We start from the raw sequence: 16,531 nt of genomic DNA, 5'->3' as shown, positions 1-16,531 counted from the left end.
GTTGATGCAAGAACAAAGCTACACAGCAGAGACTGGTTGGCTTTTCGTTACTGGAAAGGCACTGTGAAGGGTATACTACACAAATAAATACCACCCAATGCCTGGCCAACTAAGGAAGTTAAAATCATCTTAGCTCTGTATGCCTCTTGTACCCATGCACAAGATTGATCCATAGTAAGAAAAAAATAAATCACAGGTGTTACCAGCTGTTGTGTGTGTAACACAGAATAACACTTCACTACTTAGTCCTAATTGACATTTTGGTTATATAAAAAAAAAGAAAGAAAGAAAATCAGGATTCTTCCTAGTTAATACTGAAGCTGACTGATCAGAAAAAAATGCCTTAGAAAGCTACATGCACTGCAGATATTCAAATATGTAAAACACACATTTCCACAGAATGTTATTATTTAAGTTGTTGTGAATTGTTTATCAGCTGCTTATAAATACAAAATGAACTGGCTTGCAGGTTTTAGTCCTGTAACTGTCTGTTATCACAGAATCACAGCTTGGCTGAGGTTGGAAGGGACTTCTGGAAGACACCAAGTCCAAACCCTTGCTCAAGTAGGGACACCAGAGCAGGGTGTCCATGACTGAGCCCAGCTGGGTTTTGAGTATCACCAAGGATGGTGTCTTAGTTTCAGCTGGGACAGAACTGTTTTCTTCAGTGTTTGGTATGATGCTATGTTTTGGTTCTAGGAGAAAAACAATACTAATAACACACACCAATGTTTATAGTTGATGCTAAGCAGCATTGTACAGAGCCAAGGCCACTGACAGCAAAGTATCCAAGGAACTGGGAGGGAACAGAATTTGGACAGCTGACTTAAACTGGCCAAAGGGATATTCCATACAATACGATATCAAGCAGAAGTGAGGGGAACGAGCAAACGACTTTGTGGTGCAGAGCCTCCTGCTGGGTCAAACCACAGCAGGTGGAAGCTTCATAAGGCAGTCTGTGGTCAACATCATAGTGAATGAAAGTTTCCTGGTGTTTGGACAGAACCTCTTGTGTTTTGTTTGTGGCCACTGCCTTTTGAGCACCACGGTAAAGAGCCTGGCTCTTAATTTTGTGTCCCACTTCAGGTATTTATACACACTGACGAGATCCTTCCGAGTCTTCCCCAGGCTGTCTGCAGTCTTCTCCCAGCTCTCTCAGCTTCCCCATATAGGAGAGGCACTCCAGTCCCTTCATCAACTTCATGGCCCCATGCTGGACTCTTTCCAGTACAACTCACTCTTACATCCAAACCAAACATCCAGTCATGGCCTTCACAGTGCTGAGTAGTGAGAAAGGACCACCTCTTCTTGATGAAGTCACACTTTGCCTAATGTAGCCAAGAATACCGCAAGCCTCCTTAGCAGAAAGGACACACTGCTGACTCACATTCAACTTGGTGTCCGTCAGGACCCATGGGTCCTTTTCTGCCAGGCTGCTTTCCAGCTGGGTAACTCCAGCATTTCCTAGTGCCTGGAATTGGTCCTCCCCAGCTGCAGGAGTCTGCACTTCTCCTTGTTTGTCAGCAGGAAAGTTCTGACAGTTTTGAAAGCTAAGATGTGAATGGAAAACTGGGATATTAAAAACAACCTAGTGAAAAAAACCCCAATTTGTTGGGTTTTTGTTGTTGTTGTTGTTGTTGTTGTTGTTTTTCTTATCTCATTCCTACTGCTATGATTCACTGCTAGTAACAACATAAATCTGAAAACCACACATCTCAGAGTCAAGATCACCTTACTTTGCTTACTTTGTTTACCTTGAATCAGAACAATTCAAAATCAAACAAAAAGCTGCTGAATGCAAAATGGCAGGAAATTTCACCAGAACATAAAGAAGATTGTCACAGGCCTTCTTCTACTCAGAAGGCATGAAGCAGGCACAAACTTGAAAGCCTTCAAAGTTTTAGAATGTCTCTAACTCACCCAGTACCCAAAACAAAACAAGCAACAAAAACAGCAATCTGTATAATCAAGATAAATGCTGGTATCTGACAGACATACCTGTATTAATTATGTTGATCTTTTTATTTCCCCCATGGATTTCTTATCTTAGTTTTATCACAGCAACTAATTTGATCCCCTTATTTATACAGTTTTTGCCCTGGAACATGAAATATGCTTTTAAAGATGAGGGAGCACAATGTGCTTTACCCACTGATAAACACAATGTAATTTTTTTTTTTTTTACCAAGTGTAAGTTACATTTTAAAAGCACGCGCAAAATCGCTATGGCTTACATCTTATTTTCTTCCATTCTGGATTTGTATTTAATCGATTAAAGTTCTATTCCACAGAACAGAAACCAACTTTGTTCCTTTTCCATTTACACAAAAATTGAATCAGGTTTAAGAAAAAAGAGCTGGAAGGACACCTAAAGAACACATCATTTACAACTCCTACCCATAATGAATCGAGTTTCATAACTTGAGCAGCTGGTCACACCTCTAATGACCTTACAGCATTTAGGGCTGCTGAAAAACAATAAAACAACAAGACTGCCTGACTCCTCCTTCCACTGTCAAAGTTAGTAATATTAAAAGCATCGTGAATTCAGGCTTTCTCCCCCACAGCCCTTCTGTAAAGATGTTCAAAGTCAAGAAGGCAGCTTGAGTTGACTTCTACTTCCCTACTATTTCTCCGTTCAGCTTCTAAACTCCATGCATAAATCTAAATCTTCTGGCTCACAGATAACTGCCATCCATGATAAAGCTAGCAATTAGAGAGAGTCAGGACTTGTCTATGGGAAAGTTAAAGTATACTGACTCCCCATAGGAGAGTTTCTGAGAATACAAAGAGTCTAAGTACACCTTAAACTTCACATATGAAGTCAATTTGCTCGATGGAATTAGGTGTCAAATATTTAATAATTCAGAGACGAAGGTGAGACACTTGGAAAGGCAACAACAAATGAAAGCTATCCTAAGCTTCCAACCTGATCCTTGACTTCAATATAACCCCACTTACATTCTGTGTATTATTTAGTCATTGAGTTTCACTCAAAATATGAGTACCTTAAGACTTTTCTTCTTGCACAAGAAGGTTTCCATTTCAGTATTATTCTCTTTAGACTTGAATAAATAGCAAACGTTACTTTTACAAAGGTACTTGAAAATGTATCACATTTCTAGTATTAAAAAACTAAAGTTGGTCTTTTGGGTTAGTTCATTTGGGGTTTATTTTTATTATCACAAGGAAACGGTTATACAACATAGTCTGAAGATAGCTTTTAAGCCTTAAGTATTTACTACATTTCTGAAAACAAACATCTGCACCACTTTTAGAACATGGTGTTCTGTTTTCAGCCCAAACAGCAGGATAACTGAATAGAGAAACTGAGAAAATAAAAAACCCTCTCAGAACTTTTCTTGAAGTGGACTATTCAGCAAAACCAGGCAGATACATTAATCAGCCAGAGAACATATCCTTCATTAGCAGGGAATGAGCAGCCAGTCTCACTCAGGTCTTCACACATGAATAACCAGCTTCCCTAAGAGCTCTGAACTCAGAACTTCAAGCTTTGGCTCTGTGCTTTTTCAGCAGCTCCTGAAAGTTACTTAAAAAGAGTTCCTTTTTCTGCTTCTGCATCCATTAAGGTCTTTATGGATCTTTAACAAAACAAAAGAATCATAGAATGGCTTATGTTGGAAGAGACCTTAAAGATTATTGAGTTCCAGTTCTCCTTTTTGATTTTAATTAAACACAGAGAGACATTACTCGTTACACAAGTTTTGGTTTTCTATTATATTCTAGACATATACTGTAGATTTCTGGTGAAGTAAGTACAGATGTACTTTAACTGCATATAAGTTACCTATAAGGCTGCTATCATAATGTAGAAAAAAAATTAATACTAAAGAATATAATAACAGTATCATGATTGCTTTGGTTCCTAGAGCTAGGAAATGAACAAATACAGCTACATGTTTAGTAACATGAAAATAAAGGAAAAAGCCTCCACAAAACAGACAGACTTCTTTTCCACTCCCCAGTCATTAGTGGGCTCTCCAACTGAAATACACGCAGCCTGAAAAATAACTTTCCAAACAGCAAATATGTAAAACACAGCCTTCCTACAGGAATTTACTTAAGAGTAATTTCAATTTATGAATTAAGTGTTATTCCAACTCCCAGTTTCACTGAAAGGATTGGACTAGAATAAGATTAATCAAAAGCAAATGCTTTAACACACAGGTCTGAATCAAACATTCAAAAAACAGTTGAAAATATGCAGTTACCAGCACTTATTTGGATGTTCAGAAAAGGAAATTATTGGTCATGAAAAAAAGTGGTATGTTGAAGTAACTATAATTTTGCAGATATTCAGTGTTCTGCAAAAGTTTCCATAAAAATAACATTTACTTAGAAAGCCCTAGTTTTTCTTCCATAAAAAGAGTCTTGAGAGTTATTTCTCCTAACAGTCAACTTCTGTACACGGCAATTCTACAACTTCCTTTGATACCTAACTGGCAGCCCTCATGCACTGGTCCTGTCCCTTGAAAAAATACACATTGTGGATTAAGCTACAGTACAAAGTATCACAGAACCTTCTGCTCTAATTTTTTCTTCAAGCATGTTTCTGTACGTATGCCAAGTATAGAGAAAGTTAAGACAATCACTACCAAGGAAACCTTCGCTATCAGACGGCTCTCAGGTGTCCTCCACACACCTTGCAGGTAAATCTTAGCCCAAGATTTTCCAACTTTCAGTGTTCAAGACAATGCAGACTCTTGAGATGGGAAATATTCAACAACAAGCATTTCTTCCCCCACATCTAGAATACAACAGGGAAGCAATTCTTTATAATTAAATACTAAAATGATATCTGTAAGTAAGATCTTGTTGAATGGATGTAGGGTTTAAGGAAATTGCCTCAAGCCAACACATTTACTAGGTGAGGAAGTTTTGAAAACTTAACTCTAAATACCCACCAAAGCCATGTTCTTTTAAAGCCTTTGAATAACAAATCCACTAGAACACCAAATACTTTGCCATCTGACCAAATCAAGGCTGGCAGCGCTCAACCTCAAAAGCTTCTTAGCTGTAGCATGTTTCTGCTTCAGCTATAGGACAAAACCATAATCCTCTGGGTGTAATTTTATTAAATGTTATGTGCCTTTGATATTTGATTTTGTGATTCTTCAATATTAGAAATAATCTAAATACCCAAATTAAGCTCTATCCCCATCCACAGAAACCTAACAGGTTAACAATATCCCAGTAACAGAGTTCCAACTTCCAAAAACTGCTACAGCAAGTTACCACGTTGAGTATGCCTGAATAGCACCCAGCTGTGCATTTCTACGTTGTTAGTAGCTCTCCCAGTGTATCTTCAGCACTCTGTTTTTAGCAAGTCAGAAACCTCATCTTCACAGCAGCCTATCTTTTAGCAGTAACGTGAAGCATCACAGCATTAACACTGCTTAAACAACTTAACCTTCAGGTTGGCCCAGAAACCTGCTGCTACTGCAATATTTACTCCTCAAGGCACCTCAGCTCATTCAGTCACCTTTAAGTTTCCCAGGTCCTTAAATTGTTAAATTGTTAAGAAAAAAAAAGTGCTCCTACATCTAAAAAAGAATTCTGGATTGCACTGTGTCCTTGCTTTATGATTGAAAAGAAATCTGTATAACATTGCTGTTGCTCATGAAATCTATAGAAAGCTTCTAGAGAATGCATGTTTGATCTCCCCTTCCCTCCTCCCCTCACACACACACACACACACACACACTTAGAGGTCAAATGATGTTTGACTAATCGTGTGCTTAAACAGCTTTCAGGAAAGAAGGTGTAAATTAGCCTGTTCAAGGCATACCTTTAACTAACCACTGTTCTGTTTTTAGAACTAATTAGATGCTTGATCTACTCTGAAGCCTTCTAAGATTTTTTGAATATGCTTTTCTGTATGTACACATAATTGGAAAAAAAAAAAAAAAAAAGACCACTCCCTAACTAATATTAGAGAAGTAATGGTAGTAATATACATCATGTTTTGACAGCCTTTCTTCCCACAAGTAGTTTTAACATGGAAAAGAGATCAAAATATCACCTTAAATTAAGCTTAAAAAAGTAACTAATGATATACCTATTACATATAATATACATTATGTATATGCATGCTTCATGACATAACACAGCCAACTAAAGCAGAGCTATGAAATTACTGAATGGACCAGAGAGCAGAAATGATCACTCCTACAAGACACTCACAACTTTCCAAAGAAAACATCACCGGTCCGTGTGACTTATTCTTTCTCTCCAATAACAGGTATAGACTATGCTGTTCTGGTTTTAAGTTGGTCCACTGCACAAATTATTTATCTACTGACAGCGTTATTATACCTTAAACAAAATGAGTTTTACTGGTATGTATGCACTGCTGAAATGTAATTTATTCAGCCGTATGCTTCAAAGAGAAAAATATCTGGCTTCAGAGCAGAATTGACAGAGCAGAACTTCCACATACAAATGTGCAAATATGACCAGTTATGACTTCTTACTACGTATTAATATTCAGTGCGAGGAATATGACACAAACAAGGACGAACAGAACTGCTACTTAGCACTCATCATTACTAGAATCAATTACCCTGGGAGTCAGGTTGTACAGTGGCAATGCCTCAGTAAAACTGACTTACCTATACTAGGTGGACTGCCATAGTTTACAGGTGACTCCGGAGGCCTCCCGCAATGTAACGCAGCAAGAGCAGACCCCTTCCACACAACATGTTTGCAACCTGTTTTAGAAGAATTACACAAAGAATGGAGAACAGGATTTTCCCAGGCATGAAGTAGCAAGAATTCTCAAAGCTCTCACACGATTTTCATACTTTTGTTTGTACGAAGCAAAGACTGTCTGCCAGCTCCTAATAACGTCTGCACTCCAGGGACGCTCTGGGGGATTTCTTGCTCTAGAAGCGGTCCTAGTCGATGACATATTTGAAGCAAGTGATCAGGTGCCAAGTGTCGGTAGTATTTCACCTATTGCATGAAAGAAGAAGCAAAACATTGCGTAAAGAAAAGCATAGTATTTCTGAAGAATTCCTAAGCTTGTTTTGGTGGGTTTTTTTTTCAGATTGTTATACAAATTCATATATTATTATTTTCTTTAGAAGATAAAAACATATAATGACCTTTAAGAACAATAACTCATTCCAGCTGGTCCTAATTAAATTTGCTATTCAAAGTATGCTACTTGTAGAGAGATCTGTTGACATTTATTACAGTGACTTTAAAGCACAGTTGTTCATAGACTAATAAGCTCCTTTATAACAATGAAAAATGTATAAGAACAAATTCAGTATTACATTTAATTATCTGTCTGGTCAATTTCAATTACCATAACATAAGATTAAGAAAAGGACTCTAAGGAATGCAATGTTTACAGAATTACTGAAAGGTTCGAATACACTGAATATGTAACACAGCTCTGTAGAAAACACACCTGACACAATGGCATTCACCTCACCAAGTTTGTGAGGCATTACTGAAGCTCCACAATTTGCCTTGTTTCCTTTTTTTTTTTTTTTTTAAAAGATGTAAAACATCTAAACCAAAATGTTCACTTGAGGGATTCGACTTAAAAACTGTAGTTTAACACAGGAATACACACACCAGCCACGACCACTTTCTGTCACTGCTCAGTTTTCAGCTGCACAGAACCAAAACAAGCTCCTATTCTCAGCAGCAGATCTCCTTGCCACTTGACTACATCATCAAACCAATATTAACAACGGCCTAGATCATTCTATTGAACTACCATAATTATAGATCAGAAGATCATCCTCTGCAACACCACCGCATACATCTTTACATAAAAGTTTCAAAATACATGGCAGCAGTAAAATGCTGTTAACCACAAAGCTTTCAGTTGGACATTTAAGAGCGTTTCTTCTTAAGTTATTGCCAGTTTAAAAAATAGAAAAGAATATTTAAAACAGTAAAATGAAGAGGGAGAATGAGAACTCAATCCGCTACTCTAGTATGGGATCTGGCACGCAGTAGTTTGTCCCTCACCCAGCCTGAAGCGTGACTTCACAGTACTACTTTGCAGAAAAGACTTGCAGTAAAAACTTGTGATGCTGTGTTATTCTGCAACTACAGAAGGCCACGACTGGCATTTTAGGCAGACGGGTCCTTCTGTACTGCAGTTAATAGGAATATTCTTTATCAAACAAGCTCCCATCTCGCTGACACGCTGCGGTCGCTTCAGGTATTCCAACTATTTGCTAGCATACAGACTGCTCGTGTTTGAGGGCCTGAAAGAGCTCTGCTCGTACCTAGAATTGCCACCACCCCACGCTTCAAGTGACGGAGGAAAAAGCTCTCTCTTCTGCCACTCCTCCCGTTAATTACATTTCCCCTGCAGAAGGCCTTGCAAGGTGCCTGAATTTGCCTTACAGTTACATGATTTACAAAATTCACGCAGGTTAAAAAAAATAAAAAATAAAAATAAAAAAAGGCTTCTCTTGAAAATACTAGAAATTATTTGAGAAGTACTTGAAAGTTACAGCTGATGGTACAGATTAGTTCATTGGAGTAAATGTAATGACATCAGACAGGCACTCGTAAAAGAGACAAAAAATAATCCGCAGCGCTCAGAACTTGCTATTCTGATTCATTTTCCTTATCAATAACATGCAAATGAAACTCGCTTCTCTTTACTTAGAGAAGGAGGAATCACAGTCAGAACGCACGCTTGAGTGCCCCAGAATATTAGAATAGCTGCAAGGAGCAACAAAGCCACGCACGGTTCCTGCCATCAGCAGCCCGGATCTATTTCCTTCGCTTTTATTCTCCTTCGCTCCTATCAGGAGGAGCACAAACCTAACAAATACAGCCCTTTGTACGAGAGCTCTCTGCAGCCAGACCTCGTGTCTGTGGAATCCAAACTTGTCTCCCGAAGACTAACAATTAGCGATGCTTTTCATCCGACCACCAGCATTAAGCTCCCTGTGCAATGCAGTTGCCATTTTATCCTGCTCGACACCCTTCATTTTTACACACCCTTGCAAGCGCACAAAATCTCAGGCAAATGAAGCAAATCAGCTTTGACACGTTCCACAACTACAGCTAGCTTGCATCTTGAGTCATACGTCTCATGATTTGTCAGAAGCCATGTGTTCGGGTTTTTTTTGTTTGTTTGTTTTCTAGCAGAAATAAGGCAGGCTCAATTCCTTATGCAATTGTTTTGAAATAAGGGAGCTCTTAATTATTAGCAGGTACAATCTTCAAATAAGCCTTTTATCCACACTACAGCCTCTTCTTGTCTAAGCCCATGTGTGTGGAAACAGCCAGCGACACCAAGCAGCGCTGCGATGCTTCTGGGCAGTATTTCCCTAACAATCAGTTTGCCACCAAGCAGCACTTGCACCCAGCTCATTAACAAACCAACACCAAGTGAGCTGTGTGCTGAAATAAAACAAAAATAATAAGTCTAATGAGTGGCGCGGGCCCATTTAACGTTTGCAAGTTCCAGAAAGTTTATCAAAAATTCAAGAACCAAATGCAGTCAACATGTGCTTCTTATTTTCCTATGTAAGTGGAAAGTATATAAACTCTACATATGTGAGATTGGGCACGCACAAGAATTTTATTTTTAAGAAAAAAGCAGAGTAAGCTTCATTTCATTGCAAAATCTGCAAAGGTAAGAATCTCATTTCATTGCAACTGTTATTTACTCACTCCCTTCCCTTTTCTCCTTCCACGAAGAGGCAAATGAAGGAACTTCATTTATTTAAAACAGAGTATTAAGTTTTCTCTGGGTGAAAACTTCTTTCTTCTCCTTCAGGAAAAAGAAAATAATCCCCTTATAACACTATTAATTTGTTAATGTGACAATTAGCATTACAGTAGAAATCAAAATGAAAAAGTGCTTAAACACAGAAATTCATCTTAGTTCTGTGATTTCTCCCTTTCTGGTAAACCATGAATAGAAGCGAAACCAACACCAAATATTCCTACTGCTCTCAGAGAGAGAAGGGAAACCAAATAAAAAAGACTTTGAAGTCAGATTTAAGTGACAAAAAAGGAAATTAAATCACTTTTTAAAAGGATACTTTACAGCTTTGTCAGAAATAGAAAAGCTCATGACAAGCCAATAGAATGATGGAAAGTCGTCTTAATCTCAAAAGGAGAAAGTGGAAGCAGGGAAAAAGCCACGACAGATGTACAAGTACTTACAATTCATGCAGCTCTAAGCTAAAAGCAGGCTGGGCTACAAACACAAATCTTAAAATGTGATGTCGAAATTGTGATGTCAGACAGAAAATAAAAAGCAGGGATATTTTTATTGCCAGCCCCACCTAGAAGAAATCCTAGCTGGTTTCTTTCCTCCTCCTACCAGTATTTCTGCAATATTTAACTCTGAATGCATAAGACATGTTTTTGTAAGGAGAATAATGAGCTATCTCACTTCTGTGATTATTCTGTCATGTTTCTTAAACATTACCGTAACAGGAATCTGAATTTTATTAGGGCAAAAATTGCAGATCTTAAGTATGACCAATGTTTTCTATGACATTGCAAAGCATTACCCTCAGCCTTGCCCCTCACCCTCCTACCCCAGCTCCGCTTGTGACAGGAGAACAGCAGGGGAACACTGCACACAGCCACTGCGACCGACGCTCAAAGCACCGTTACCTTCCAACCAGGCCTAAGTGCTCATATTTCCATTCTGCATGACACTGCAGAATAATTCAGCATCCGAATCACAACGGATGAATCAACAGCATCACGACTTAACTCCTTAGTCAGATGGGCATTGCACAACGCAGCCGTGCGCTGACTCTTTCAGACATCAGCTATAAGATAACCCCGTTCCGGACTCTCCCCCGAGCGCTGCACGTACTGAAACGTTCCCCAAAGTACAGCTGCTTTCCCCCCACTCCAACAGTTAACATGCTTAACGATAAGTTTCATTGTACATCTTTCCAAAGGACACATTTCCACAGCAGGACAACAATAAAATCTGCCAGTCAGCTACCTTGATCTCAAGATGCGAGTTCAATCTCAGCAAAACCAGCATTCAGCCCAGCCTTAACTATTCTGCTATATAGCACATTACCCAAAACAAGCTCCAAATAGAATTACAATAATTGTTGCACTACATCTGACCATCAATCAAACCGAATAGCCCGTACCGCTCGCTATTGCCTCAGCACCACAACATTAGGAATTGCAGGAACGTGCAACTACTTTTCTCAGGATCGCTTTGATTTCTGAGAGGGGCAGCTTGGAAGGAAAACGGGACTCAGAGGTAGAAACTGGAGAATTACAGTACCTAAAGGGAGCCTAGAAACAGGAGGGGAATCAATTCTTTGGAAGGATAGATAACGGCAGGACAAGGAGAAATCGTTTTAATTTGAAAGAGGGAAGATTTAGATTGGATGTCAGGGGAAGTTCTTCACAGAGGGAGTGGTGAGGTGCTGGAACAGGCTGCCCAGAGAGGCTGTGGATGCCCTGTCCCTGGAGGTGTTCAAGGCCAGGTTGGATGGGGCCCTGGGCAGCCTGGTCTAGTAGTAAATGGGGAGGTTGGTGGCCCTGCCTGTGGTGGGAGGGCTGGAGATTCATGATCCTTGAGGTGCCTTCCAACCCTGGCCATTCTGTGATTCTGCGGAGAATTCACAATTAGCCCAAAATGTTTTTTGTTTCTCACACACTTCCCAATTATTTGTGACCTCAAAAGACAAGTCAGTAACCCCTGCAGAACGCATACTATTTTAATACACACAACCTCTACAGAAAATAAATAGACCTTGATGAAAAACCACCCACTCCAAGAAGATACGACCTATTACTCAACTATTTTGTGCTTTTAATAGGTGAGATCTGAGCAGATAAAAATCCCCAAGCCTTGGCAAACAGGCTGCTGCAGGTTCGCAGCTCACTGAACAGTAAGTTAGGAACAACTGTAGCAGCATTTTCAGCCTGGTGGACCACTCAGCTGTATGCATTACTGTGAGCTTGCATGTAAACTATATGCCTGTATTCAACTCACTGCATATGTTTTGTTTTGTTTTTTTCCCTTTTAAAAAATAATAATTCTGAAGTGTGCCTTAAGAAAAAAAAGAAAATTTAAAAAAAAAAAAAAAGACAAAGGGAAGGTAAACTTTGGAATTTTAACAGTTCTCTTGGGTCCATCTTTCAACACCTCAGTCTCAGTCAACAAGTGCAGAAGAGCTCACTTAGCCATGCAGTGGTTTGGTCCTTAGCTGTGGAAGTACACAACAGCAATGCCCCTCTTGTGGAGCTAAAAGTCATGTAAGTTTACGTATGTCCAATAGCAGCACTGAAAATGAAGCCAAAATCCTTGCTAAGGACCACTGTCATCTCATGGGTTTTCTTATCATCACTTATATGCCTTCCAGATCACCTTCCAAAATACCAAGACCTTCTTCAAAACACTGTTAATAACTAGAACTAGGTGATGGTGCAGCTGTTGGATTCAATGCCAGTTTTCTTTTTTCTCCTTATTTCTCTGAATACCTTCACAGCACAGGATTCCCTGAAGAAATGAATCACTTAGTGCTTGGTTACTTATTAAGAAACCAATTACTAAACGGCAACCATACTGCTGCCTGAAACGCTTTGCTGTGTCACAAACAATGAAGTTCAGTGTCAGTGTACAATGCCAGTGTCCCAGTCCCACAGATCCTCTCTTTCTGTTCACGCTAAGGTGCACGGAGTTACATACAATGAACACTGAAACGGCCTAAAAATAGTCATTTTCACTTTGAATCACATTTAGCATTTGAGGGCAGGGGAAGAGGAAGTGGCAGATGCTAGCAAAACAGTAACAAACATTTCTGAGAACAACACAGCACACCGCGCTGCCTAGGAAACCCACGACACTGCCATCCTTCTGGGTGTGAGTTCTCTGCCATCTCCCTCCTCAACCATCATCGACACAACTGAAATTGTAACTCAACAGAGAAAAAAAAAAAAAAAACCACCACGGTTGTGTGGGTATTTTAAATAAGAATGAAGCTAATGCAGTAGTTCTGATCATACGTACCATGTTTGCACCCTAGAAGGCCTAGAACACCTGTATGGTAGCTTCAAATCATCACAGCACATCCCGAGGCACCTTCAGCTGGCTGAAGGACCCCATCTCCAGAAGGAACAGCCACAGCAAACTCCCAGGCCCTCACCATCTCCCTGACGTTGGTGTCAGGCCCGCGCTGCTGAGCGCAGAGCTCGAGCTGAATCATCCCACAAGCATTCTGGTGCTGCTCATTTTTCAGACAGTTCAGCTCCCTTACCCGACTGACCGCACACTTGGATGGGCGCACAAAGGATGCGGCAGAATTGGACGGCTTTCAGCAACGGCACGCAATTAGATCAGCTACACCCACATGGAACTGGAACATGAAACAACAATTACCCCGGTGTCAAATGATGCACCGTGGCTTGTTTGTGCGCCGAGGCCCTAATAAAAATGTTTCAAAGCCTATAAACAATTTGCTCCCCCGGCTCGGCATCAGTGATCTACTGACTCCTCAGTTTTCATCCCCTCTCACGAGAAATCCCCAGTCCTTCAAAGCTGAAGGAAAAGCAGCGCTTCACTCAATTTTCACAACTGATAGAAGAGAACAAAAAACATCCCTACCTGCAGAGTCCTGCCACCATCCTTCTGTGTCACCTGCAAACAGACTCCTAAGGACACAGCTGTCAGAAAGCCTCTGTCCCAACACAAACAGAAACTGTAATAGCGACAAGACAAACACTCAGCTGGCACTCTGAAGTAACAGCCTACAGCCTCTGAGCAAGAATCAGACGGCTTCACCCCCAAATGCTGACTGCAGGAAAAAACAGAGAACTATTTGAGTTGAAAGAAAGCCACTTCAGAATACAAAACATAGCAGAATGGCTTTTCTGAACTCATGTATTTTTTGTAGCATTACAAGCCCGCAACAGCATTAGCTTCTAAGGAAACAAAGTTTTCTTCTGCTGACTAAAGAGAAAAACCAAAGTAATTTACAAGGTTAAAATTTTAACAAGTTTAACATCATTTGCACCAATTAAGGTACAGCAATGAAATATTAAAGACTGTGAATTTCAGTCTAATATTAAAAAGTTACATCTAGTAAGATTTCCTAAGTAAATGCTTTCACAAAGGAGACAAAACCAGAAGCATCATCCGTTGAGAAATATACGCTCTGCAAGATCCACATAAACACATCTGTAATAAGTAGCATCCGTTTGCAAATAATAAAACAGGAGTTGAGGCTTAAATCCCATCAGCTGTTGCACAGAGCCTTTACGCCCCTCTAGAGCAAAAGGCTTTACAGCATTACATTCAGTGGTATTTTTGATTCTTAGCTTTTCTCGGACCCCTCTGTAGAGTTCAGTGCAAGTTCAGGGTACCCGAGGGTAACATCAACACATGACAAAGTCTGCTTCCTTCAGAAGCAAGGATCAGCATCTTTAAGGTGGATATTAAAAAAGAAAGAGGTTCAAACCTCTCACTTCAGCTAATGATTCTCAGGTTAGAGATGAACAAGCTTTTGTTTAATGAAACTGGACGTTGTGAAAACCACTTCTTTGTATCAAATGTAACCCACACCCTGCAAATACGCTTCTGCTCCTGAAACATCAAGAGATACAAAGTTCACACAACTTTGACAAGGGAAGCTAAAGCAAACATGAGGAAAGAGAGTATCAAATGCAAAGTAACCAACTTCTTTTTCTCCCCTCTCCCAACTCCAAGGTAGGACAGGGCAGAACAGGAAGGCTTCCTGATCAATGCTGAACACTAGAAGAAGAAAGCTTTCTAAGGAATAAAAGAGCAGGAAAAGAGAAAGGATCTGATCACTACCATATTTTCAAACATACGTACTCACACTCAAGGCCAAATTGTAAGACATACACCTGACATCCTTACATGCTTATTCTGACTAGATTAGGTATTCACCTACATTCCAGCAAAAAAAGATGCCTGGAAAGAAGAGTCTGAATGAACTCATTTTTCATTAAGATTTCTTAGCTCAACCTTTCAATTTTCTTCCTCGCTTTCTCTGTCCACATATCTCTCACATGCTGATGATACAGAAGAACCCCAAACCCATCCCATACCAAAGCTGCACCTCCAATCTTTGAAAGACGAAACACATTAAGAGAAAAGTTCATATCAAGTTTTACCAAGTCATGTGTGATTGTTATTTGAAATGGATGACACGTTCTTAAAAAAAATTAATTAATTAAAAAAATATTTGTTAATAGCTTAAGAAATCACGCATAAGTATCACCATTTTAAAATTCCTGGTAGAGTTTCTTTATTATCTTTAATCTCAGGAAAATGGGAAAGTATTACATCCAGGAACACGTTTTCAACAGACCAATTGCTATCAATGTTTTGACACCCACGTGTGTTACAAAGCATTGGCAACCCCACTTCATAGTTTAGAAAAGAAAACCACAGCGCAATAAAAAAAAAAACTGTTCCAAGTGCAGTCAGCGCCCACGATTCATGTTGTGGCATTCACCTACATGCGTCTAGAACAACACACACGTGAGCAGGGCTTATTGGCCAGATTGGGGACTGTTCTCTTTCCTGTGGTGTGAGCTCAAAGTCGTCCACACCTCAGTGCTGAGCTCAGAGCCACTGCACGCAGCCTGGAGGGAAGCACTGCTGGGACAGGCAGGGTTCAACCTTCCAGGTGCATGCCATTCGCAGGTAGAGGATGAATTAGAACGTGGTACTGAAAACAACACTGGCAACAAGTTGCTAACAGGCACGTGTCAGACACCTTAAGTTCAGTTTCCCAACTAACACAGCTCACAGTGTGCTAGAAAACAGAGATGGATGGATGGATGGATTCAGGCCTATCACTACCAGCAAGAATTACAGCACTGCAAGCAGTACCTTTGCTACCACAGACCCTCACCTTTTATGAAAACACAGAGTAAGAAAAGGATTTAGAAAAAAAACAAACAAAAAAAACAAGCAACCCAACAGCAAAACAACTTGCATCTGCTCTAAGAACTCGGCAGCTCACCACTGCCACACACGGCAGGCCCTGCAGCTCGGAACCACGGGCACCGCGCACGGAGCGGCCCGGGCCGATCGCCGCCGCCGCTCGAAGCCATTGTGAGTCCGCGCGGTGCCCGCGGGCGCGGGGCGCGCCGCCGCCTGCTGGCGGCACTGCTGGCGGCACTGCTGGCGGCCCCGGCCGCGCGCACCCCGCTTAGCCCCGCCCCTCGGCGCGCCCCCGTGACGCGCCGCGCCGCGCTGCGTGCCCGCACGGCGCCTCCGCGCCTCGCGCAGTGCGGCCGCGCGCTGCGCCCCTCGGCCCCGTCGGAGCCGCGAGGGGAGAGAGGGGCGCGGGGGGATCGGCGAGACAGAAGCAAATAAATGCAGTAATAAAAAAAAATCTGGAGGAAAAGGAAAAAAAAAAATAATAAGGAAACAACTTCGGAATTTTTTTTTCAAGTTGTTTTTTTTTTTTTTTTTCCTCCCCTCCTTCTTTTTGCGGGAAATTCAATTTTTCTCGGGCAGGCAGCTCAGGGAGGGGAGAAAAATAAAAGGGAGAAGCAG

The 16,531-nt window shown here is 40.7% G+C and overlaps 1 protein-coding gene across 2 annotated transcripts in view; it reads right to left on the bottom strand.

The window, feature by feature from the left end:
* Positions 1-16,531, bottom strand: part of PHIP (PHIP subunit of CUL4-Ring ligase complex) — a 106,628-nt gene that overhangs the window by 89,361 nt on the left and 736 nt on the right. For both annotated transcript variants that reach the window (XM_085217744.1, XM_085217745.1), the window contains exons 5-6: positions 6,825-6,975; positions 6,633-6,731 (exon numbers count right to left, since the gene is read on the bottom strand). In XM_085217744.1, the coding sequence (XP_085073870.1) occupies positions 6,633-6,731; positions 6,825-6,975 (250 nt within the window). The remainder of the gene's footprint in view (positions 1-6,632; positions 6,732-6,824; positions 6,976-16,531) is intronic.

Source organism: Meleagris gallopavo, chromosome 2 (assembly GCF_905368555.1).
Source record: "Meleagris gallopavo chromosome 2, MGAL_WU_HG_1.1, whole genome shotgun sequence".
In the NCBI taxonomy this organism is placed as follows: domain Eukaryota; kingdom Metazoa; phylum Chordata; class Aves; order Galliformes; family Phasianidae; genus Meleagris; species Meleagris gallopavo.
This window is presented reverse-complemented; position numbering and strand designations above follow the sequence as displayed.